Here is a 24,320-nt window from a genome sequence, read left to right on the forward strand (position 1 = left end):
AGTTAGTTCCTAACTGCATCTTCTGATTTGTGCTTAAAGTTTGGAATGGATATTATTGGTCACAGTGTGATGCTTTTTCCTTTTGTTAAACAGTTTTGCTGAGCAATGACAATGCCTAGCTGTTTTTACCTTAGTATTGGGCTAGTTTTATGGTCCTTCTGTTTTCCAGGTCTTTAAGTAGGAAAATTTTAGAAGTACACAGTCTAAATGTATTTTTACATAGCATTAATTAGCCGTTCTTGGAAATTCTTGTAGTGGTTTTCCTTAAGAAATATACTGCTTTTACCTTGGTTTCTGTAACCTACTTCGAAGCATTGGACAAAATGGACAAGCGTTTTCCTGTATGTATGTAATTGATAACTGTGTGTTGGTCTCCGATCAATTTGCTTGCAAAAATACTATGGTTTATTGGGAATATTGTGTGTGAGAACTATCTTAGGAATAAGCCAGCTGCATTTGCTTTGGGACTTTGAAAGTAGGATCAAAGCTAGCAGGTAATTGCCCAATAAAGTAGGTCTAGCTTTGATGCACTTGGGGGAAGTGAACCTTTCACTTACCATGATGCAGAAGACGGACTGGAATTGCCTGGAGATTTATAATTGTGACAGAGGGAAGATGGATGCGAATAGTTCTGCTTGAGATTTTCTGCCTCTGTTAGCTAGGAGACTTTGTTCTGCTTCACTATTGTGTGGAGTAGACTCAGCACAAGGGTCCAGTTTTGGTAGTGTTTATTCTGTATTTCTGCACACTGAATCAGCCTGCAGGATCTGAGAAGACTTTGTTGATTAGTGTTAATAACATTTCTTTTTCTTAGCTTAGCTAGGTGTTACTGGACAAAGGAACGCAGTAACTGCTGCTTAGTGTAGGATTACATTTTTGCAAAATGTAATTGTAATGTTCAACCTGGAGGATGAGAACTGTTTTTAGAAAATAAATGTTTTTGTCTCAAGTCAGACTGGTCAGACTGAATGTACCTGCTTAGTAGTTATCAGCTTCTGTTACAGTGCTTCTTACCCTAAGCCTTTAGGTAGGTATGGCAAATGCCATCTGATTATATTTTTCGAGGAGAAATACTCAACTTACCATTAAGAAGGTCTAGCGAGAAGATCTTTTTGATCTGCATTCTGTGCCAGCAATCCTTGCAGTTACCTGCTTCCCTTCTTGGTGAGCTGGTCCACATCTTGCTTGCAAACTTCCCTGTGATGCTGAGGTCTGTGTAGTTTGCTATCCATTGCAGATCACAGTCAAGTTCTTCTACTTGGATTCTGTCGCACAGAAGGAATGGCAGTGCTTTTACTGAGGTCAGAATATGCTGAAGCATGTTGGGCTAATGAAAAATGGTTATTGGGGCAGCTGAAACAGGAGACAGTGCCCTGGACAGATGTTGCTGCAAAACACTTGTAACTTAGGATGCTGTGTGTGATGATGGAAGGTGACCAAGGGGAGTTGCTAGGTTAGAAAAATGGTATGTGTATGTGGTAGTATTAATGTAAATGTGTGAGAAGGGTGATTCTCACCTAAATAAGCAGGTTAGTTGTATTAAAATAGAAACTGGAGTGTTGTTTTAGCAAATACTTACACAGTATTAATAAATTACTGGTCTGATTCAAACTTGGCCAGTAACTGCACTTTAACTGTTTTTTGATACTCCAGTCACTCATTTAAACAAGAATGTAAGGTCAGACCCTGGTGTGATCTCCTTTTGAGTTGCACATACTTTTAGCCAGAAGGAAATATTACAATGGACCGCTTACATAAACTGGGCCACATGTGTTTGAGTCTTACAGGTGGACTCAATAACTTGTGATGAAACTCAAGAATACCTCTAGAAGACAGGAGATTTCAATCTTGATTTGAGGTCTTTTTGTGGTGTCAAATACATTGCATTCTTTAGTTGTGTTTAGGAATGGAAGAACAAACAGTATTAGTTTCAACGTGAAGCTACTAGAGCTTGTGATCACTTGTTAGGCCTTACATCAAATATCTCTCTGTATATGCCTATAGATTGTGTCCTCTAGAACTAAACAGACTGAGCTCACCAGAGCCTAGCAGAGAGGTAGCCCTGCCACAGCTTCAGTTCTCTGCTTGGAGAAGGGCTGCTCTCCAGCACCTTACCTGATCGGTGTCAAGAGTTTTTAAAGATAATGAGGTGGAGGGGTACATCTTTACCTCCATCAACTTTCTCCTTCGCACTTGAGCACTATTCAGGTTAAACAAAGAAGAAGAAACAAGGTAAGAGATGTTTATCTCTTTACCTTGAGTTAGGACTTACTGTTGTCCCATTAGACTTCTGGAATATTATAGCAATTCCTAAGTATTCCTGGATCCCCATCACCTTTCTACTACTAAAGCGATCTTAACCATAAAGGTGAGAAAGTCAGACGTTTTATATTTGCCATTAGAATAATGCTATTTTGGCGTTAATTCTGATTTTCCTACTGCTCTTCTCTCTTGCCCACCCATGTTGTTTTTCTCTTTATTGGGTGGAGCACACTCACTGCTTTATTAGTCCTTTTGTGTCTTCTGATATTATATACCATCTGGCAACCTGTTTGTTCTGCCTTGTGTATGACAAAAATACTAATAGAGTTGATTGGAAATGTACTACAGTTTTCTTTGGTTCCCACAGGATTCTATTTTCTTGCAGTTGTGCAGTTAAATTTGTCTGGGAAGAGTCTGTTTGCATGTGTTGTTGAGGGTGGAAGTGAGACTGAAAATGCCTGCCGTTGTAAATTGAGCATAGGTCAACAAGGAGAAAATAGCTCCACTGGAGAAAAATGGGCTGAAATTAACATCAAGAGAGCAAGGGAATCTAAGGATATGAACAGCTTCAGTGTGCAAATCAACCTGTGTGTTACTGTCCGTCACTTACAGAGCTTTCCCTTTTTCTGTGCACCGTCTGTCTCCCTTTGCTTAATGTCATTGCTAATGGGAGGGATATGGCATTTTTAAATTCAATTCTTATATTGCCTGTGCTGGCTGGTTCTTCATATACATTGTAACGCACATGTACGCATAGTATGTTGGCTAAAACTTACATCCACTTTAAGAATGAAAATCTCTGCTGATGTTTTCTGTATGTTATCCCTGTCTTTTCTGTAGTATGTCCTGACTTTGTTATAATCCTGCACCTTAGTTTCTGTACTCCCTGTTGTCTCCTGTTTTTTAAAAATAAATGTTGTTTGTTGGAGAGCTTTCTTCACTGAATCTTACTTAATAAAAATTACTGGGTTTTTTTTCAAGTGTCAGTATCTGTTACATAGCACCTCTTTGTAAAGAGCAGTAACAAACATTATTTCCCTTGGATCTGCTTTATCAAATGCCTCGTCACGCAACTAGAGAGATATCATGCTGGTTTTATCTCAGGCTGTTTTTTGTCTTTATGGAGAGAAGGTAAAGTAAAATGGAGAAGTCTTTCCAGTAACAAAACACATCACCTAAGCCCACTTATATGAAGGTCAATAAGTATCATCTGAGTTGACTGAAGAAGCAGCTTGTGTCTGTGGGTGACTTTTCATGAGGCATGTTACCTGTTGGCTTGCAGTCTTGTGGGCATCAGGGTACTTAGCCCACCTTCAACTGCTAATGTAACTGACAGCAATTTTCAGAATGGTATTGAGAGCGATATTTTGACATTTTCCAGAAGGGGAATCTGCTAGTAATGCCTGTCATAGGGATCAGTTCTTCTGGGTGTGCAGCTCCAGCTTTGCCCACAGCTGGGGATGGATGAAAGGCTGCATTAAATACTTCTGCTCTTCGCACTGGTATTGCTGCATTAGCGTCGGTCCTCCTGAAGCTGTAACATAGAGTAATAGAGGGTCTGTTCCTTAACTGGGATCAAATAGACCTTTCAAAATGGAGATTGGTAAATGATGTGGGCAAACCAAATAATGCAGTGCTGCTAACCATCCCTTTCCTCTCCTGTTTCCCAGGAAATGGAAGAATATGGAAGTAGATTGTGGGGAATGGAGGGAAGCTGTGGTCTGCAGCCATGGCTTGGGTTGCTGGTCTGCAGTGCCTCTGCATTCATTGACCTGACCGACTTCAGCCCTGTCTTTCAGCATATCGTTTGAAAGAAACTTGCTGTAAAAAACCCAGTAGAATTGCCCCTCTAATCAAAGGGGGCTGAAAAGTGGTAGCTGGGCTGAAAGCATGTTTTAGCTCCCAAGTTTCTCAAGATTGTTAATGTCAGTGAAACCAAAGGAAAGTGAGTGTAAGTTCAACTATCAGCGTGTACCCTTTCATCCCTGGTTTCTTTAGGCTTAGATTTCTGGGACAGTGAAAAATTTAAACTTCAATGCAGATGAAGTTTGACAGTGATTTGTTTTTAATGGCTATAGGTGTTTGAAGTGTCTTTTGTTTGCCTGTATAGTGGCAAGATACTGGATTGCAGCAATATACAAATGTTGGGTTTTTTTCTTTTCACAAAGTAGTTCCCAATTGCTCTAGGGTAACCAGATTTTTACAAATGGGGTTAGATTAAATCTCTGCTTACTACACAATGTTTACATTTAGAATAGCTTGTACTTTAGAAAAATACACATTTTCTATGAAGATTCCCAGCTTCACGATTACACTTCGTTTTTTTGCAACTGCCTCCACACAGATTTCTGTGCAAACACAGTATTGGGACTCCAGCTGTGGGACTGTGTCAGTTGAATCCTAGCATAACTTCAGGTGTGGTTTTTCCCTTATAAAAAACAAACAAACAAAACTTCTAAAATTTTACAAGAAACCTTATTCCTACAGATTTCTTAAAATACTCTAGATTTTTTTTTGGAGGGTGTTCTTTGTTGTGGTTTTTGGTTGGTTTTTTTTTGTTTAGTTTTTAAATGACCCATTTTAGGGTAAGGAAAAACTTACTGAAGATTCTTCATTAAATGTACATGAGGTTATAATACTGTGGTACAGACTTACAGACTCCTACCATTTTCTGCAGTAGTTTAGGGTGCTACTAGAAATGTACTAGCAGTGACATTTGCCTTTACAGCCTGCCGTTGCGCTGGAGAGTCAAGAAAGTAGGTAGTCATGTTTTATTGATAATGTTTCTGATGTTCAATTCTTAGGTGAGATTTTACATCTTGCCCTTTGGCTGTTTATTCCCCGTTACAGAGACGTTTTCGCAAGCTTTTTAAAAATCCAGGTTTGCGGGCAAAGTAATGTTCTTATTTTATTAGAAATAGATTGATGTGATTAATTGACTTCTCAGATAATGGTTATTATGTTGGCAAGCACATTTTACAAAGTATCCTGAAGAAGGAATGGGAAACTATATAGCAGGCACAGACTTGAGCGGATGAATCCAATTACTGCCAAAAGCAGCAAATGGACGGCACAATCTGTCAACAAGGAAAATATTGATGGGCTTACTCCGTAGTGGATATAGAATATTTTTTAATTCAGTATTTTGGGAAAAAATATTTTAATTAATTTTGAGTTTTTTGTGCTAAATGTAACAGGATTTAGTTGGAACTGGCTAGTTTTATGATCTGCAGAAAAATCTAGATACTGTGCTTTCTGAATTTTCCTCATCAAAAAGGTCTACGCTATAAGTTTAAATAGTTTAAAATGCTGGAAGTAGAAGTACCAATAAACCAAATAATTACATTGGAATTCAGTCTGTTACAGAGTTGCTTTCTTGGACAAGTTTGTAAGTCTGAGTGTTTTATTCTTGCCATCTGTCAGTTGGCGGCTGCGTATGGTACTCTGAAATTCGTAGAGGAAAGATGCTGGAAGTATAAAAATGTATATGGTAAAGATGGTATAATGCTGAATCCCAGCAGAGAGGTATGTAGGAAAGATTTGATACTTGAATGTCTTTATAACTTGTTAATGTGTGCTTGTTTAAGAATTGCAGGGTTGCATAAGGGAAGCATTTACAACAACAATGTTGAATAACTTAGTGTGAGTAAAATAAGCATGGCCAGCTAAAGCAGTACCTAATTTATCTAAGGTGAACATTTGTTTTCATCACTCATTCTGTTGCTTGAATGCTTCCTTTTAAATGACACTTTGACATCTTTTGTATAAATTACGCATATTAATGTAATTTTATTTACTTGTAGGTGGCTCTAACCAAGAGAGCTGATCCAGCTGAGTTAAAAACAATATTTTTGAAGGTATGTATAAAGTAAATATTTTACTCTTTCTGCTTAAATTTTTCATATCTTTTGCTCCTTTATTGCAGCATACAACTCTTGATAGTTTTTCCAACCATTAATCATTCACTGTATTATTACCATGTTAGATTTAAATACCATTATCAGAATTGAACAATGCTCAACAAGAAGTCAGATACACTCCTGAGTGATTATTGTATTGACTCAGAAAGAAGTATTACTATCTTAGAAAAAAACCTGCATTGTTCGGAGAATGCGGTGGGAGTTTCAGTATTGCTCCTGCACATGGTAAAATGTTCATGTAGACACCTTGCTGTTAGACCATTTGGGAAACTTTCTCCTTCCCTCCTTCCTTGCTTTTTTACTTCTTTAATTTGCAGAAGTGTTGGTAAGATCACCTTCTGAAGGGGTGGCTGTATTTATTATTTAACTAAAATTCCTTCTGTGCTGGCCTGCTGTAGAAGTATGCAAATAAAGAAATGACTTGTGTGCTTGCTTCTATACTTGAGAGAAGTGTGCTTTAGTGTTTTGCTGGAAATTGTCTTTCTTTGACCCATTTCATAAATTTAAATAACTATTCCTAACCTTCCTAAGATTTATTAGTACAGTTTCTGTATTAGTTTGGTAATCTGGTGTGGAAAAAAAGAGTACAGAAATTAGTGGGTCTGGAGAATATATATACGAGGTAGGTGCCACAGTGCTACAGGGAGCTGTTGTATCCAAATTATTTTTATGAAGGTGTTGAGTGCCTAAGAGAGCTCATACCTTTCCTAGTTCCCTCTCTCCAGCATCATGCCTCGCGCTCTGTGCACTTCTTGGCATGTTTTCCATTGTCCCTAGTGAGCTATTATTAACAACATGTGTAGGTGTCACTATGTATGTTGCCAGTATTTATAGTTTTATCATATACTGTCAGTATTTATAGCTCTGAAATCAGATTTTCAGTTGAGAAAGCCAGAATTTAACTTATTAAGTCCTGGAACATGTATCTGTCAGGAGAGCAAAAAGGCTCTTGAAAAAAGATGGGATAATGTGATTTTCAGGGGTAAATGCTGTAAGAGCAGGAGCAAGGTAGCAGAAAAGGCAGATGGGGAGTAGACCATTGACCCAAGAAGGTGGTAGCATTGAGGAAGGGAATAAACATAGCGGAGAGAAGCCTGGTCCCTTCTGCAGTAGGAGGTGATGCTCAGTTGTGTGTGTGGGGGGGGAGTTGGTTGGTTTGCTGAGAATAGTGGCAAAATTGTTTCCTATCTGCCTGTGAGTATTCACCTGTTTTGTGTTTCTGAAGATGGTAGCTCCCTCAGCTTTCAGTTTTGGTGGATTGAGTGGGTCGTGGTTAAGCACACGAAATACCACCTCCAGTTTATTTTTTTCCCTTTTCTGCTTTCCCTTCCACTGAAAAGAAGGGCTCTCAGTAAAGTGGAGTAATGAAATATGAGGTAAATATTCAGTGCAATACAGAATTTGTTGTGCTGCTTAGTGCTGAGGAGGAGAAAGGATGAGTGAATGTGGTATGTTGTTTTGTGCCCTACAGGTAAATGATAGCCGGGGTGTTAATTAAGCTGCCTCAGACAGTTGTAAGTGATGAGGCCAATACAGTTGCTTTTGCAGGTTGTGGGATCTTCACTTGTAAAGTTACTTGACAGCCATTCATTCTGCTTCAATTAAGAATTAAAAAATATGGTTGCCTGGTAGGAGTGGTACCCACTGTGTAGAAATAAATGTGAAGCTACCAGCTGAAGTAGTTGATTACAGTCAACTTTTAGTATATTTAATACATCAACCCCCCAATATAATGTTTGCAAATCTTATTTAAAATGGGGTTGAACTGGTTAATACTTGACTATCTAAAATGTATGTAAATAAGTTACCAAAAAGCCATTAAGTACTATTGTATAAGATCAAATTCTCTGTGGGTATAATTGCCAAAGTGGGGAAAAATACAATTGTGAAGAACCATTTTTTTAAATGTCTCTCCTCCAAAACCAATAGAATTGATGTTTTTCTCTTTTTGTTATGATAATTTCCAAGAGTAACTCTACTTTTTCTAAGTCTTCTACCATAACCCCTAAGAGATTAGATTTTAGTCAAAGTGATCAAGCTGACATTTTCCAAGGTCATTTTCTATATGTAGTATAGAGTACGTGATTGGATTTCAAATACACTTGAGTAAATCACAATGACAAGAAACAGGGGGACACTGAAACCTTGTACTGTTTTCTGTTATTGAGTGCCCTAGCAGGGGGTTAGCCTGAATGAAAAAAAAAGAAATACAGGAGCATAGGCTGTCTGACTTATTTGATTTGTTTCTCAATAGCAGCTGTGTTAAAAAGTTTCTGAGGCTGGGATTCTGAAAGGTTCTGTCTCCCTGCAAATGATTACATTGAAATCAATTGATCTGCTAGTTCTTATAAAAGTATACAATTCACAATTCCTTGCAGTGTATCAGCTAGAAAGCTTGCATTATGAACGTTGCCTATTGAAACAGGAATCCTTAAATGCTAACCAATATATAGATGCCAAAGCAAGTTATTTTTTGTTTGGTCTTGCTTCTCTGAAGCCTTGTTTCTTGAAGATATTGCTGTATCTGAAGACTGTATTTATATAGCACTAGAAGAAAATAATCTACTTAGTGTTAGACTTTGGCATCCCTCTGAGAGGTACATGCCTACAGCAGGTATAACGGTACTCTGCAGGCACCAGTGTGGCTCTATGAAATGAAAACTGGCAGTTTCCTTCCCTTAGCAGAGCCATAGCAATGTAAACCAAAACACGTGTCTTCGAAGTACACTACAAAATAGCAATAAGCATCTAATTTATTTATTACTTTACTGTGGATAATGCTCTGTGGGGAGCTGCAACAATGGTTTATCATTCTACCTTGCCTTTTAAAAAAAAAGAGAAATTAACAGTTGCTTTCCTGTTCTCCATGCACATTTGTTATCTCAAGACAAACCTGTTTCCCTTAGAGCAAACACGTGGTTTTGCAAATGTTGCCTGGGATTTCTTTTCTTCTTAATTATTGTCCTTGTGTTCTTCCCTTAAAAAACATTTTTAGGGTCAATTTCAGTTTTACCCTTCTACAGAAAATGAAGGCTTTAAATTTTGAGGGGTGACTGAGGAATCAGGGTAAGGGTGGAAACAAAGGCAATTTTATTTGTTTATGTATTATCTTAAAAATACTTTAATATTCGTTTTCCTTGATATGCAACATGTTACTGGAGGCTTCCCTTGGGAGTGAATAAGCTTGGGTCTGTCAATAGCTGTTTTCTGGAGTAATATGCCAGTAACTATGGTATTAAGTGGGAGTAATGTATGCCAGCAGCGTTTGGTGAGGTGTCAGACCTCTTTTCTTGTTTCTTCAGTGTGCTGAATTGTCGAAGTTTTTGTTCTCTCTTACATTTTTCTGCAAATGCCGTTCTTTGGCCTCCTTTCAGCAGTTCAACCAAGGAGTATCTGTACGGTCTTTACTTAGGGACCAGCAGTGGCTGAAGGTGGTGTGGAGTTCCTCCAAAATAGCACCCCCAGGTGGACAGTCCTACGGGATCATTTACTCCACTAGTACTGCAATGTCATGTTGTGGGTGTAAATCTGCCTTATTATTCCGAAGTAGAATGGCTACACAAAGGAGTCATTTCATTTAAATAAGATATGCTGGAGTATCCCGTTGCTGTCAGAATTTCAGTGGGCCTGAGGTGCCACATCCATGTTGGCAAATGTGTGTGTACTTCAAGAAAACATTTGGTACTGGAGCATTTCTAGACTACCATGGAGAAACGTTGACATGATAAACAAAAAATCATGTATCTGCCACTTTTCTGGCTGGGAAGCAAAGCCTTCAGCTACTTGAGTAGCCCCTACTTAACTCTTCCCTGTTTATGTTGTAGCCTTGTAGGCTGTAGATTCTTCGGAGCCTGCTCGTGGTAGGAAACTATGGGTGGTGGTAATAAATGCCCGGAGAAGGATGTGTTTGAGGCACTGAATATTGTATTCATTTGGCAGTATGCAAGTGTGGAGAAGAATGGCGAATTCTTCATGTCTCCTAATGACTTTGTCACACGGTACCTGAAGATAATTGGAGATGGTTTGCCTAATGCAAGCACTGTACAGCTCCTTGCAGGTGTGGTGGATCAGACAAAAGATGGGTAAGTGGTTTTTGTGTTGGTTTTTTTTTTTCTCTTCTTTTTCTGTTGTTTGTTTAAAAAATACAAAACCATTCTTCTAAAACAGTCTGGTCCCTTGAAGGGTGGTAGGGTTTTGTTTTTGTGGTGTTTTGCTTTTTGTTGTTGGTTTTTGTTGTTTTTTTTTTTTTTGCCTGCAGATACATGAAGGAATACTGTATCTTTTAAGTGGAAAGAGTAGAAACAATATTTTGGACTGCATGTACCATTTAGCTGAGCAAACCATTTTCTGTCTACTGTGTATTTTTAATTCATTGAACCTTTTATATGTTTGTTGGCTGGCTCCCCTAACTCCTGCTCTTCTTTACTTCCATGAGTCTTTCTGTCTCTGTTTACTTTAAGTATCTGTCAAAAACACATTCAAATAGCAATCCAAATTAAGTTTAGGTGGTGTAGGAAGAGGTTGTAGGAAAAAGTGCCCCTGCTTTATTTTGTCTTAGCACTGTTAAAGGTTTTTGCCACTGTATTTTCCCTTAAGAGGGAGGAGGAGTAACTAAGGTATTTAGGGAGCCACTTTGCAAGCTTGGGAAGACAGCAGTGAAGTTGGTTGCACATGGTTTGCATTTGAAAGGCTGACTTTGCCAATAGGCAAGATTAGCTACCCCTCCATCTTCCTCCCCCTTTCTTTAATGAAATCCTAGCTTTTGCTTTTGGTACTTGCCCAGGCAAGCTGTCTCTTCACCTATATGAATGCATTTTTGGAACCCTGCCTTTAAAGTATCTTTAGAGAAACTTTAGAATAATTAGCTATGGACTTAAGGTCTGTAGTTGTGGCATTTCTAGAAACTAGAAAACCTCAGGCATGACTCATATCAGTGGCTGGAGAGAGCAAAATGTGAGATAAATAAGGCATGACTAGAGAATGCAGGCTTCCTATGGAACAGATACATGCATAAGCGAGAACTTTTGCAGTAGTTTCTGTGCTGTCTTTTCTGCTCAGCCAGCCTTATGTATCTGGCAGCTGGGCACTTTAAACCTTGCATATGAGTTAATGTGATGATTGTTACCCCTGGTAAAAGAATTCTGTAAAAGATTACATTGCTCACATTGGCATGATGGCAGTAAGAAAGTGGTGGCTTCAGCTAGCATTGGACTGAAAATGTTAAACATTTCTCAGATTACTTGCCTTGGTTTGACGCCTGTAAAAACAGCATTTTCCAAATTACATGGCTTCAAATCCATTTTGTAATAAGAAGATTGAGAGTATAATCCATACCTTGTGATTTGGATCTCTCCCTCACAAGCAGAAGCTGGTGTCAGGAAGAGCAAAGTGTAAAACTGTAGCCTATGTGAACTTGTTGACAAGTTGGGATTTCATAACTTGGCATGATCTTGTAGGAATTTTGCGGTGTAGTATTGAGGCTTCTAATTGCTGCTTTCTGCCATGGGTAAGGACTGTTTCTGCAGTCCAGACTGTGCAGTGACAGAGGACTGCATGTTTCTAATGTGTCTTCGGAGAGTCTCTTCTGGTATTAAGGCTGTCTTCTTGTTTAGCTGCTATACTAATACGTGAAAGAATGGAGAAGGTTCAGAAAGTGATTAGCATCCATCTCTCTCTAACCTGGCATTGTAGCACTTTTTGCCATGTGGCCAGGCATTTGTACCTTGTTCTAATGGGGCATAAAGTAATTCACAAAGTGATCACCTGAAGCAAGGATCAATCACTTTTGGTTCCTGGAATGACATCTCCTAGGGACGGCAGTAGGACCAGCTGCTCTTCTCGTATTGAATTATTTCCAACTTGGCAGTCCAGAGCTCCTAGTACAAAACTGCTTTTGTTAGTGATCTTTTTTAATAGTCTGGTCAGTGTTTAGACACTCAAATGTATTTAAGGTCATAAGAGTCTGTTCAGTAATTCAGCTTTATTTCTGGTATAAAATAGAAGGTAGCTTGCAAGAGCAGTGACAAGTTAATTTTGTTATAGTGTTAGTAGCTTGAAGTAGTGCAGTTCTGAAAATACTGCTAGGATACCTCTAGAAGCATTTATCTACTGTCTTGGATCCCCGTTTTCCTCTGAAGAAGCATCTGTTCTTCATAACTGGTGAGCATGACCACCCTTCACTAAAAGGGTCTGAGCCCAGAATCACCAGGGTTGTTCCTAGCACTTCTTAAAATGCTTTTTAATTCCTTCTGATTTTGGTGAGAAGTTAGGTATAGGTACCAAGTGTAATCAGTGAGAAATACTAAAATAAGTAAGTCATGTGAGCAAAAGACAGACAGCAGAAGAGCTTCTGATTCATGAGCAGAGCAAATAAATGGGCAAAGAGTTGCTTACCCCAGAGCTGAAGAAGCCCCGAGTGTGAAGTATAAAGAACAGTAGCTCTTACGTACAATCTCGCTGTGGTTGCTGTGGATGAGATCTCTTGTGTAGGTCTAGCACAATTCCTGCATTGCCAGAGATTAAGAATTTGAAGGTATTTACCGAACCTGCTGTTGGTGTGACTTTGTCCTTCAGTGAGTATCTGTTGCTATAGGAGCAAGTTTTGCCTCCATGTTAAGTCAGGGCATAGGGTTATTTGGAGGTAGGCTTTCCTTCTGTCCTCTTCCGGAGGCATCTTTTAAAGTTTTCCTTTAAGAAAAGGAAATGCTTTTCTTGCCAGTGGCCAGAGAAGCCTTTCAAAGTGGTCAACTGGTAAGAACACAGATTTTTTTGAAGAATTGTATTGTGTGGCTGTATTTTGTATGAAATGGGCTTAAGAGCTGGTTCCTGGCGTTAAGCTTCTCATTGCTAATTTTAGTTCCAAAAAAATGCTTCTTTTGGCGTCAGCTGGATCAGAAACTCCCCCAAAATACAGTGGCTTTCTCAAGACCTATCAGCAACAGGCCAGGCATTTTCCATCCTGTCTACTGTAACATACTGTGTTTCAGTCTTTTGTTGTACTTTTAAACATCTGTCTAACAAAATAAATATTTACTGCACATCTCTGTTTGGACTGTTGTAACTAACACTTTACTGAGAAATACTGTATGCTTTATTTTTAGAAAGGACAAACTATTCAAAAATAACACTTGGAAATGCCAGCATTTTCCATTATTATTGGCTATAAATTTATCCTCTAATGCACCAATTTACACTATACTTAGTTTACCTAGGTTGCAGCGTAAAAATAATAGATGTAGGTTCAATTTGTGTCCCATTATGTTACCATGTTTAAATTGCTGATACAGTAAAAACATATGCATTGATTTCTGAGGAAGCCTCTTCATCATTGCTTTTGTATTATTACAGTGGGTAATGGCTTTTTTATTTTGCATGGCTACATGTGCACTTTCTGTGGTTCAGAATGCATCGTGTCTATGCTGTGCCCAGATACCGTGGGTGTGAGCACCAAAAGAAGCAGCATGGAAGAAAGGGGAGAGCAGTAAATAGTGGTTCTGCTGCACCATACCCAGTTGTTGTATTTGGACTCTAGCTCTTGTCTGTGGATGTTTTGAAAATATCAAGAATTTCAGCCTTCCCAAATAAATTGTGCAATATTGGCACTGGTAATGCTGATGTGAAGGTGAAGGAAGACTTTGACTGGTTGGGTAGGATATCTTCAAGACTGAAGTAAAATTCTGTAAACATTTCAGGTTCTTCTCTTTGCACTGTTAAAATCACTAGGCTTTTCTCTGCTTTTGTAACATAAATGAACACTTGTTTAGGTAGATGAAATAACTCTTTAAGTAGTATATTGAAGTCCATGTTAGTATGTGCTGTTTAATGACACCTAATGATATTCAGTGAAGGGTTATGCTAAACCCAAAAGGGTGATGCTAAACTGGAGAGAAAATGTGTTACCCAGGCAACTACCCTTGTGCAGTATAGAGAAGTGAGCATATGGCTATGTGGTACACATTATTTCAGCATCTTTAAGCATTAAGAATCACACGTGTAATTGACTGTGAAAAATTACTGCTCAGTTACTGTATTGTATGGTCATAATAGGAGTAAATGAATACGTCGTTGTTAGAATAGATCTGTTGGGAATCACTAGCAGGCTAGTCTACTTAGGGAGCAAAAATACAATAAGAAGAAAATAGCTGGTTTAATTAACATGTAAAAATTGGGTTAATTTGAATTCAGCTGGCACAGCAGATATTAATGTCTCTTCTTTACCAGTCTGGCTAGAACCACACAATTTGTACGTTTTTAATCTTCCTAGTACTATGAATAATTGTTTTTAAAAATGGGTATGGGATTATTTAAAGCATCGCTTACTGACTTATTAGGGGGGGTTATTACTTGCAAATACTGGCAAAGAATGCTTCTATCAGTATAAAATCCTGTAACAGTGTTAATACATGGAGTTTTAATGAAATCTAGTCCTAATAACATAGAATATGTTCTTAGTGTGGTGCTGGGATAGGTAATGTATTTCTTTTCTGTGCTCTCAGCGCTGTGTTGGGATATGCTGGTTGTTGTTTCAGACAAAAAGTGGTTTTACCAAAATGGTGTTGGCAGATATTTTACATCTTTAATTATAAAGAATCCTATTCTAGAGTCTTGTCGCCTGCTATCTGTTTCATTCTTTCTGTGTGTGGGGTTTAGAATCTTTGGGACGTAAGAACCAGTGCATTGTATCTGTTTGCTGCTGTGGAAGTTGTCAGGCATGTAAGCCGTAATAGTGAGCATTTTTAACCTGTAAATCACATGGTTTTGCATTTATGCATATTTATTGTGATACATTGGTTTGAAATTGAAGAAGATGCTGCATTTAAAAAAAATATTTTGGCTTAGGAGAGAGGAATGTTTTCTTCCATTTAAAGACTCGGTATCTCTGTATTCTGCGTCTAACAGTAGGGAGTACTGAGAGCTCCCAAGGAGTTTAAAATAAATGACTCGATGGCCCCCATGTGCTAACGTGCATATGTAGCAATTCATTGGCTTCTCTGCCAGTAAAGCTTGAGGCATGCTTATATGTTTACTGGCATCATCAATTGTGAGTTTAATATTAAGAATACCTGAGGAGGTTTCTTTTTATTTATTTCTCACACTACATAATAACCTATGGTGGCAAGTTCCCAGAGCTAATTATTTGTTAGACTATTTCTGACTCTACTTATGCGTTCTTTTACTTTTATTTAGTGCATATATGTTGAGGCGGTAAAGTAGAAGAGCTTTTTGGCCCTCTCTGTGTCATGCTTTTTTTTTTAATGTCCTCTTTAGTTTATCTTCTCATGTTTTCATGTTCTTCATGGAAATCAGCTTCTGTTGTCCTGTGGATGTTTGGCTGCTGATGGGCAGCAAGTGCACTTCATTGTGACCTGAAATTCATTCCCTTAAGACAGGGTGACTGGAAATTGCTATATATAGTCATTGGTCATCATACCTTGATGGAATGAACATCCTTTCCAACCTACTTAAACACACTATGCTTTGCTGTTGCTGCGTAGAGAGTGGAAGTTTTCATTGAATTGGCTGCAGTGCCATTTTAAGTCAAAGTTCTAAGGATACAGTTAGTTTCTAATTAAAAAAAAATGGTTTTGTGTGTGTTTCTTGACATTTGTTATGCTGAATTTTGTGCTTCTCAGAAATAAATCTTTGTTCTCAGCTACTGCCATGTGAACCCATTAAAGCTACACTCTTGCTACACTGACGTAAAGCAGCCTGGAGAGAGGGCAAATCTTAAATCTCCCAGACTGCAAGTAGGCCCTGCAGCCACACATTTGAAGGTGATTTTAAACTACACTGCCTAGACATTAAAGTAGCGAACCAGAAGAATGGTTGGCCTTTGCCTCTTTATGAATATGAGTTTGATCTCTATTTGAACTCTTGGGTGTGACCGAGAGAAATGAGAACTGCTCAAGGTGTTTGCTGTATCAAATCTGCAGCTGGAAACAGTGCCAAGTTGTCTAATTACGTATTTCTGCTTATTAATGAACTTAAGGAAGGGCACCTCTGCTTTTATCTTTGCTCTGCTACTGCGCTGGTGTATTGGGAACCTGGCTGTAATGATGAATTTGAATAAACTGCTCTTGGGTTGAGGAAGAACGTGCAGACTACTGCTTGAAATTTGTGACTCAACACGCAGGACTGGAGGGCTGCGATGGATGACTAATAAGTTGGTAGCAAACAGATAACACATTCTGATCGGTTCCTTCAGAAGTGAGTGGCAGCATACAGGCCTTGAGTGGATTTGCTTTCCAGAAGCCTTAAGTACTGAGTCTTGAAGGAAGTTACTCATATCTTTATTGGCTCTCTGTCTTGCCAGAGGAGGGAGGTAGGCTCCCCCAGAGGGCAGTTCAGTTAGACATTAAAGCTGAGGTGAGTAGCCACGCTGAGTGCTTTGCTTGTTTTGTGTTCTGTTGTGACTTGCTGAGAGGAATAATTCCTTGTTCAACAAAGTAATTTCCATCTTGCAATATAAAGGCCTCCTGACAGCACTGGTGATAGGGCATTTTAGGATAAATTTTAATCCCTGTAGATAACATTTTATACACATTTTGGTTGTGATCTTATTTCTTTTATGTAATCTATGTTATATTGTGTTTCAGTTTTCTGCAAGCAAGTGGTTTCATAGCTCCTGCTTTCTCCTTCATCCCTTAGGTTGATATCGTTTCAAGAGTTTGTGGCATTTGAATCAGTCCTGTGTGCTCCAGATGCATTGTTCATAGTAGCCTTTCAGCTGTTTGACAAGACTGGCAAAGGAGAAGTTACTTTTGGTAAGACTGTTGTTAAATGTACACTGTTAATGTAAACCCCCCTGCTTATGGCAAACTATTTCACCTTCTGTTACTGCAGGAAACACTGTGATTGGTAGTGGAACTACACTAGTGCCAAGCAACTTTCTGGCTGAGTTTAACTCATTTACACGTGTACAATATGAATTCAAGGTCGTGGTCATCTTGGTGGTTTTCTCAGGGAAACTGGTCACTTCTCTTTTTCTCTTCCCCAGTGTGCTTGTGCAGGTCTTCAGAACAGCAGTGAAAGGTGACTATAGGAAATGATTGTAAAACCGCAAGAAAGTTGCCAGAAGACTTGGGTGAATGTTCAGTCTGAAATTACCGTGAATTATTTTTTGTTTAAATTGGCTATATTTCAAGCTGCCTTCCTTTTAAGGCTTAAAACTTTCTTCTGTGAGGTTTTACAGTAATAAATCCATTATTACCTGGCTCCCCCCAAAAATTCAGCTTTGTGTTGGAGGTGTGATGTTTACACTGACAACATGAGAAATGCTCAGGCCAGTTTAAAACTTGATTACGGGGAGTGTTTAGCTTTTGATATGTGCAGGACTTCTGCCATCTGCCTAATGATAAGGGCCATTCTGTCTAAAAGAAGGATTCAGAAATTAGCAGTTTTGAGTAACTCGAGACATGGAGCTTGCACTTCAAAAAGCATGGGGGATTTTTTTGCCCTCAGTACCTATGCTGGATAAAACTGCTATTTCTAATCTTCTACATTTGGACACAATTATCCATATGTCTCAATTTTTATTAATTGGTTGTTAAACACTTTTAAGTAAAAGGAAAGTTGGATGACATTGACTTTGTCTTTCCAAAATGCATGGTTCACATGTCTTTTGTTTTTTGCTAGTGTTCCCCACACATGTTTTATACTCTGTTAAAAAAGCCCTTCCCTTTCCATTTGAACTGACAAGATCCTGTTATCGTTGCTTGAAGCACATCATTATATTCCTTTTACTATCTCCAAAAATCTGTATTTGAAGTTGCGGCTGGTGAGAAGACTTGCTGTCTCTTCTTGTGTCTGTTTTGTTTTTTCATTGTTTTGGTTGTCTGTTGAGTTTGTGAAAGATGTGCTTTTTTTGTGCGATACTGCTTGTTAGAACATTTTTGTAAAAATTACTATGGATGCTAAAAGATTTGAAAGAATTTCAGGAAAAAGTTCTGCTGATCATAACCTCGATGAAGGAAGTATCTTGTGCCTAACAGTCTTGTGCATGTGTATGAACAGAGGCAAGGAGAGATGGCATGCTTTTAAATCAGCAGTGCACACGTATTCTGCAGAGGTTTTGTTCCAGTGCAGACAAACCAGGGTTCCTGGAATGCCTGTGATGTGCAGGTTCTTGTCTTCATCAGAGCCTCCGGTTGCTTGGAGCACTCGTTAATAATCTAGGAGAAACTGTAGTTGTTTGATCTGAATGCTGAATCAGTCTGACTTAACTTTTTTAACTCTTGGCATTCTTGTTCTTATTTTTCCTGCTGGCACATGCTTCCCTTGGGGTTTGACGTAGTGAGTCAAGGGATTTGTTTGGCGTTTGAAGTCCATTGAAGTCCTTCTAGTGATGAGAGAAACTCCTATGCCAGGCTGTATTTAAGGTATTTGAAAGAGGAGACATGCCAACATTGGCAGAACCTCAGATAGGTTTTTTTTAATTCTGTCCTCTCCCACTTTGAAAACATAAATGCATTTGTAACTTCTATATAGTACCTTGTGGCTACCAACCCAGCAAATGTCTAGAGTGAGGAGGATGTGAGAACTGTCTCAGTGTTGCGCATTCTCAGCAGGAACAGTTGACCTTTAGCCAAAGCTGGTTTTTACTTTCTATCGTAAGAAAAAAACCTTTTGTTCCCCAAATTCTGACACTTCCACCCCACCCCCTTAATATTTTCACAAATAAATTATTACAATGCTATCCTGTAACTTGGACACTCAGTGCCTCAGTCCTGCATCTTAGAGGTCAATTATGAGATCTTTTTCCATTTACTTGAATGAGAGTGGGATCAAGTCCTTATCAAGGTTAGGAGACTTAAATAGGGGTTTTGTATACTGTGGAATTACAGCATGAAAGGAACAGAAGAAAGAAAAGGGAAAATATCATTTTTCACTGTACTGCTGTTAGGTGTAGTATCTCAAGGATCCCATTTTAAGTCTGTATCTCATTTTATTGTTGTAAAGAAACAGTATGGCTTATCTGTGCAGCCATTGTTTTTCTGTATACCGAGGTTAATGGTATAAATATTTTAGCTTACACCAAATGGAATATAGGGCTTCCCAGCTGTGAATTTCACATTTTCTACTAAGCAAATCATCTGAGTCTTATTCTTCCACAGGTGCACTTAGCTTGGCACCTTTGTAAAACAAATAATGGGCTTTGCATCAGTGAACTTTTACACTGAATGCCACATCCAGGCTGTGGATATTTAAGAGAATGTTCTGGGTAAAGAAGTTCCAGTATTTAATACTTTGCATTTACTTTTCTTGAAAAATGCTGCACTTACTTTAGCTTCTGGGTTGGAAATGCCTTTGCATTTTAGCCATATGTTGACATCAATACAATTTTAAATGTTTCGTTTCTTTCAAGTTGGAAGTTAACTGTACCTGGTCCTTCAACAGAGCTAGCATCTGTTTCAAAGGGCTGATTGGAAAACAGCATGGGTACGTGTGTGTGTGTGTGTGTGTGTGAGAGAGAGAGAAGTATTTCTAGTTTATTGCTTTTCGAGGTGAATGAAATGGCCACTGGTAAATTAGTGACCAGTGGCTGATTGAGACTACACCTGGCTGTTGCATCATGTCGTAGATTTACCTGCTGCTGAAGTGTCAAAGCTTTGACAGTTTGCAAGGAGTTAAAGCTCTCAGCAGGAATGTGAGAGGAAGTTTAGCTGGCTTTTAAATTTGAGGCAAAGAGCAAACCATTGCTTCTTACTGTTGAGTGTTGACAGGCACATAAAAGCTGATAATGTAAGTCCAGGGGTTTAAGAGACTTAGTAGAGTTGCTTTTTTGTCATATGACTGTATTTTAATGCCTCATTAAAGAAGCAGAGCCCTTTGAAATTCTTTACTAGATGGTGTTTAAAAAAAGGCGAGATTGTTGGGTAAAAATGTCACTGTTTAAAAACTAAGTCATTTTAACCTCCATCTCTAATTTTGGATGGATAAATGAAATGATGGGAGCTAACAGTTTTGAGCTGTGAATAATGCAGTGGTGATACCTAGTGACTGGAATTTTTCTTATACCCATTCTCACAGCACTAATGAAGGGCAAAATAAGCATTGACCACGTTGGTTTTGCTCACAGAGAAAGGAGAGGCACAAAAAGGGATGCGATTGCCTGAATCTGTGCTGTCAACTGGTGTTGAACCTGGCTTTGAAGATTTTCTTTCTGATTTGTTTTAAAGTAGAATTTCCCACCAGGCAGAAATTCTTGCTCTTGTACTTAATGAAATGTAGCTGTGGTATAGTGTGTGTTTTCCTGGTTTTGTTTTTGGGTTTTTTTTTCTAAGTTCATCTAATTCAACCTGAAGCTGTTTCAAAATGGATGCTGTGCTGTGCTGCTTGGATAATATGAGTATGCTGTAAAGCAAGTCAGTCTTTAATTAAAAAAAAAATTAAAAAATTAAAAACACACACCCCCCCCAACCCCAACAAAAATGGGAAGGGAATAGGGAGCCCAAACCCCAAATTGTTGTTTGTTTAGTATAACTGCTGCAGAATTGAGCAATGTACTCTGCTTTTGTCTCAAAACAAAACTTTTATTTACATATAAACAGCAGCTATTGTGGGTCTCCTCTTCTGTTATTAATTATATCAGTACAGTTCTTAGATAAACACATTAATTAAGGATACATCTTAGTAAGCACTCCTGTTTACTTACCAGATACTTGGAATTGCCTGAATACTTGTTTGTAAACTCTCTAAAAGCACATAGCTCTTAACAGAGGTTTAAATAGCTCTACAGCTATTGTGACGAGCTTCAGAGTTTTTCCTCTGTAATGCTCTGATACTTTTTCAATATGCAAAGAATTATTACAGGAGTCTCACAATTGCTTTCCTGACCAAAGGATTAGGTTCAGACTGTCTAGGCTAGCTCTTACTTTTGATACAGAGGATTGTTTATTTTATGCTTTGCCCTGTAATTGCTTGGTATGACTTGACTCTCCTTATGGGATCTCTAATTGTATTTTTTTCTTACAACACCTAGGTTAGTGATGCCCAGCCTAGTACACTGGATATCATGTAAAGCAAGAAAAAATTAAATCTAAACTACCAAAATAAATGGCTGAGGCTGTAAACATCGATCACTTGATAAATTTCTCTGTTTCTCTGTGAAATTTCCATTGCTGGTTCAAATTGGTTAGAAACCATTTGTTGCCAGTGATGTGTTAGCTTACACCTATACAGTGAAACATCTGTTGGTATATAAATGACAGTTGCCTAGACATGATGATCCCAACAGCAACATTACAAAGCAAAATTTGTTTAGTCTGATATTTTTTGTTGTTTATACTAGTTTTTGCCAAAATAATGGCCAGTTTTAATTAAAAGAGGATGTAAGGAGGACTTGTTAGAATATTTATTTTCTTCAAAACATTTTTGAAATCTTCTTGTTACTGTTTTTGGAGAATTTAATTTCTAGACATATGTCAACTTGGCAAGTTTTTCTTGTTTTGGTTTTTCTTTTAACTAAAATGTTATGTAACCAGGCAGGCTTTCATGAAGGCATCATAAGTAAAACAAAGCCTGTTTAGTCACAAAGAGAATCTGTCGTTTGAAATATTAGGAGAAGCTCCATCCTTTTATTGCAGTGTGTTCATTTGGTCTAGAAAATACAGTTGAATTTTCTATAATAATCCAGAAATGAAATGTGGTATTTTGATTTGTTCTTTGTTGTTGGCTCTGTTTTGTCTTTTTTTTTTTTTAAATAAAATCAAGGTTACCTACTCAGAAACATCAGCTTGAAGGTGAGCATCTCTCTTCTTTATTACCAAAACCCAAGGAATGATCATAGAATTATCAAACAGTTTAGCCTGGAAGGGACTGTGGTAGCCACCTTGCAGGTTCATACCCTTGCAGGGCCATCAAGATTAGGTTGCTCTGGGGGCAACATCCAGTCAGTATCTCTGAGGATGGAGACTGCGGCCTCTGAGCAAGCATCTTCCAGTCTTCAACCACCGTTACAGTGAAAAATAATTCCCTGGTGCCAAGTTGTGATTTCCCATGTTCCAGCTTGCATCCATTGCCTTTTGTCCTTCCACTGTGCATCTCCATCTTACCTTCACTGCCCTGTTGGGTAGTTGCCGACAGCAATGATGTCCTCCTTTAGCTCACCTTTCTCCAGGCTGAGAAAACCCCATACCACCAGCCTTTCTATACGTCATGGACATCAACCCCAGACTATTTTATATTGAGAACATAGAAGTGGTGTTTTATTTTAGTTAGCCAGGTTATGCTGTTTACCTTGGTGGAAGTGATCTGGGTTTTTTATTATTCTTTTTCAGGGCAAAAGTGGTAAATTTAGGTTTTATGCTCTTATGGGATCTGGTGCTTTCCAAACCTGTGGTCTTTGGTATTTTGTTGCTTACTTCTAAGGAGGCCAAGAAAGGTAATAAAGAAGTGTAAGGCTGATGCCTGTAAACTGAAATTATGGATATCCGCAGCTCAAGTAGAAATATTTTTAAGGGACTGCATCTTGGAAGAATGTTGAAAAACATTTCTGTAAGCCAATTATGCAATAGTATGTGTATAAGTTCGTGTTACTTCCCCTTACATCCAAGGAGGATAGAAGAAGCAGACGAGCTTGGATCCAAAATCTTAACCGCTGAGAGTGATGGTACTCTTGGAAAGAGCCTGCTTTTTTGGGGATATTTGCAATGCTTAGCAGAGGTAACAGAAGCACTCACGTATCTCAGTCAAAAGTCAGGGCCAGGTTGAACTGGACAGTGTATGGTTACGTCACGAGGAAATGAATTCACGGTTCTTAGAAGTGACAAGAGCACAAAAGCCAGAGCATGGGGAGGGTAAGAAGATAAAAAAGTAAGAACATTTTCAGTGGAGGGGTGAAACTAGAAGCTTATTGTGGATCTTTTGATTGGCAGAAATCATGAAGGCACAAATGTGTTCTCTGTGATAATGTTTTCATTAAACATAAAATTAACCTGTAAGACTGCTCTGTCCTTGTTGAAAAGTTTGGATAGGGCAAGGAAGTTATAACCAGATGAATTTTGTTCAGTAGCTAGCGCCTCTCTCCTAAAGGGGGATGCATGCTGAACTTTTTGTTAGGATTCGTACTGACTTCATGGTTTGGTGGGGGCTTTGGGGGGATTTTTTGGTTGTTGGTATCTTTAAACTCTGCTTATGACATCTGAAAAACATTTGGTTAGGAATACTGATCTTAATCTCACCTCTGTGTATAACAGGTGCTATACAGCCTTTGTTGCTTCTTCTAATGGATGGGGTTCACATCTGAATGGAAGCCACTTTTAGTGAGAGACTCCAGCCTCCTGCTTCTCTGCCCTGCTGTGACTGTCTCTGAGGGTGCTGGCACTCCGTTGGGCCTTACACAGTACAGTACATTTTCTGCCTGGAGATGTGCCGAGTTAACCAGTTCATTTTATGAGGGCGGCCCAAGAAACACCGTATGCTTTTGCTTTCCATTGACATGCTCCAGATGTTAGTATGTTACCTGGAGGTGAAAAACCATTGTGAAGGCAGCCATTTTTTGATATATGTGGAGATTTATTGCACTTCTTTAAATAATCCGTTTGTACTGCAAAAAGAACGACCTTGATTTTTGGAACATTCTTAGTGACTTAGGAGCAGTGTTTTCTGAATGACTGACTGTAGATACACACCAATACCAGATTGGGATGTATGTGTTGTATGGTATCTTGTCAGAGATCAGAAGAACTGCTTAGAATCTGTTCCAGTTCAGTGGGTCAAAAATCCAGTTTTTATGAAAGACTAACTGTAGATTTGCACAATTGACTATAATGGCTCCAGTTTTAAAATACAGAGGAAACAGAGAGCACTTCCAGTTGATGGGATAATTCAAGAATACTGCATGCTTAGATGGCTAAAATACTATGCTTTCTGCTGCTACTTTATGCTACTTAAAAAAGAAAAAAAAAAGTCTGGAAAAGGTGGGGAAAAGCCAACTTGAGAGTATGTTTCCACTGTATGAGGTCACTCTTTGGTTAACAGTAAGCTGAGGGTTAGCCATCTTTCATATAGCTGTATATCCTGTTGGAAAAAAACCCCCAAAATACCAACATGATTACTAGGCAGCATTCAGGGAGGAACCAGAAGCTTCCTCACCAGAATATATTTAAACTACGGCAGCAGCAGTATACCACTTTAATC

At 38.6% G+C, this 24,320-nt stretch overlaps 1 protein-coding gene across 2 annotated transcripts in view; it reads left to right on the forward strand.

Moving 5' to 3' along the window:
- SLC25A13 (solute carrier family 25 member 13) overlaps positions 1 to 24,320 on the forward strand; it is a 101,493-nt gene that overhangs the window by 17,929 nt on the left and 59,244 nt on the right. For both annotated transcript variants that reach the window (XM_056335637.1, XM_056335636.1), the window contains 3 exons: positions 6,066 to 6,119; positions 10,122 to 10,264; positions 16,830 to 16,945. In XM_056335637.1, the coding sequence (XP_056191612.1) occupies positions 6,066 to 6,119; positions 10,122 to 10,264; positions 16,830 to 16,945 (313 nt within the window). The remainder of the gene's footprint in view (positions 1 to 6,065; positions 6,120 to 10,121; positions 10,265 to 16,829; positions 16,946 to 24,320) is intronic.

This window comes from Falco biarmicus, chromosome 4 (genome assembly GCF_023638135.1).
Source record: "Falco biarmicus isolate bFalBia1 chromosome 4, bFalBia1.pri, whole genome shotgun sequence".
Lineage (NCBI taxonomy): Eukaryota > Metazoa > Chordata > Aves > Falconiformes > Falconidae > Falco > Falco biarmicus.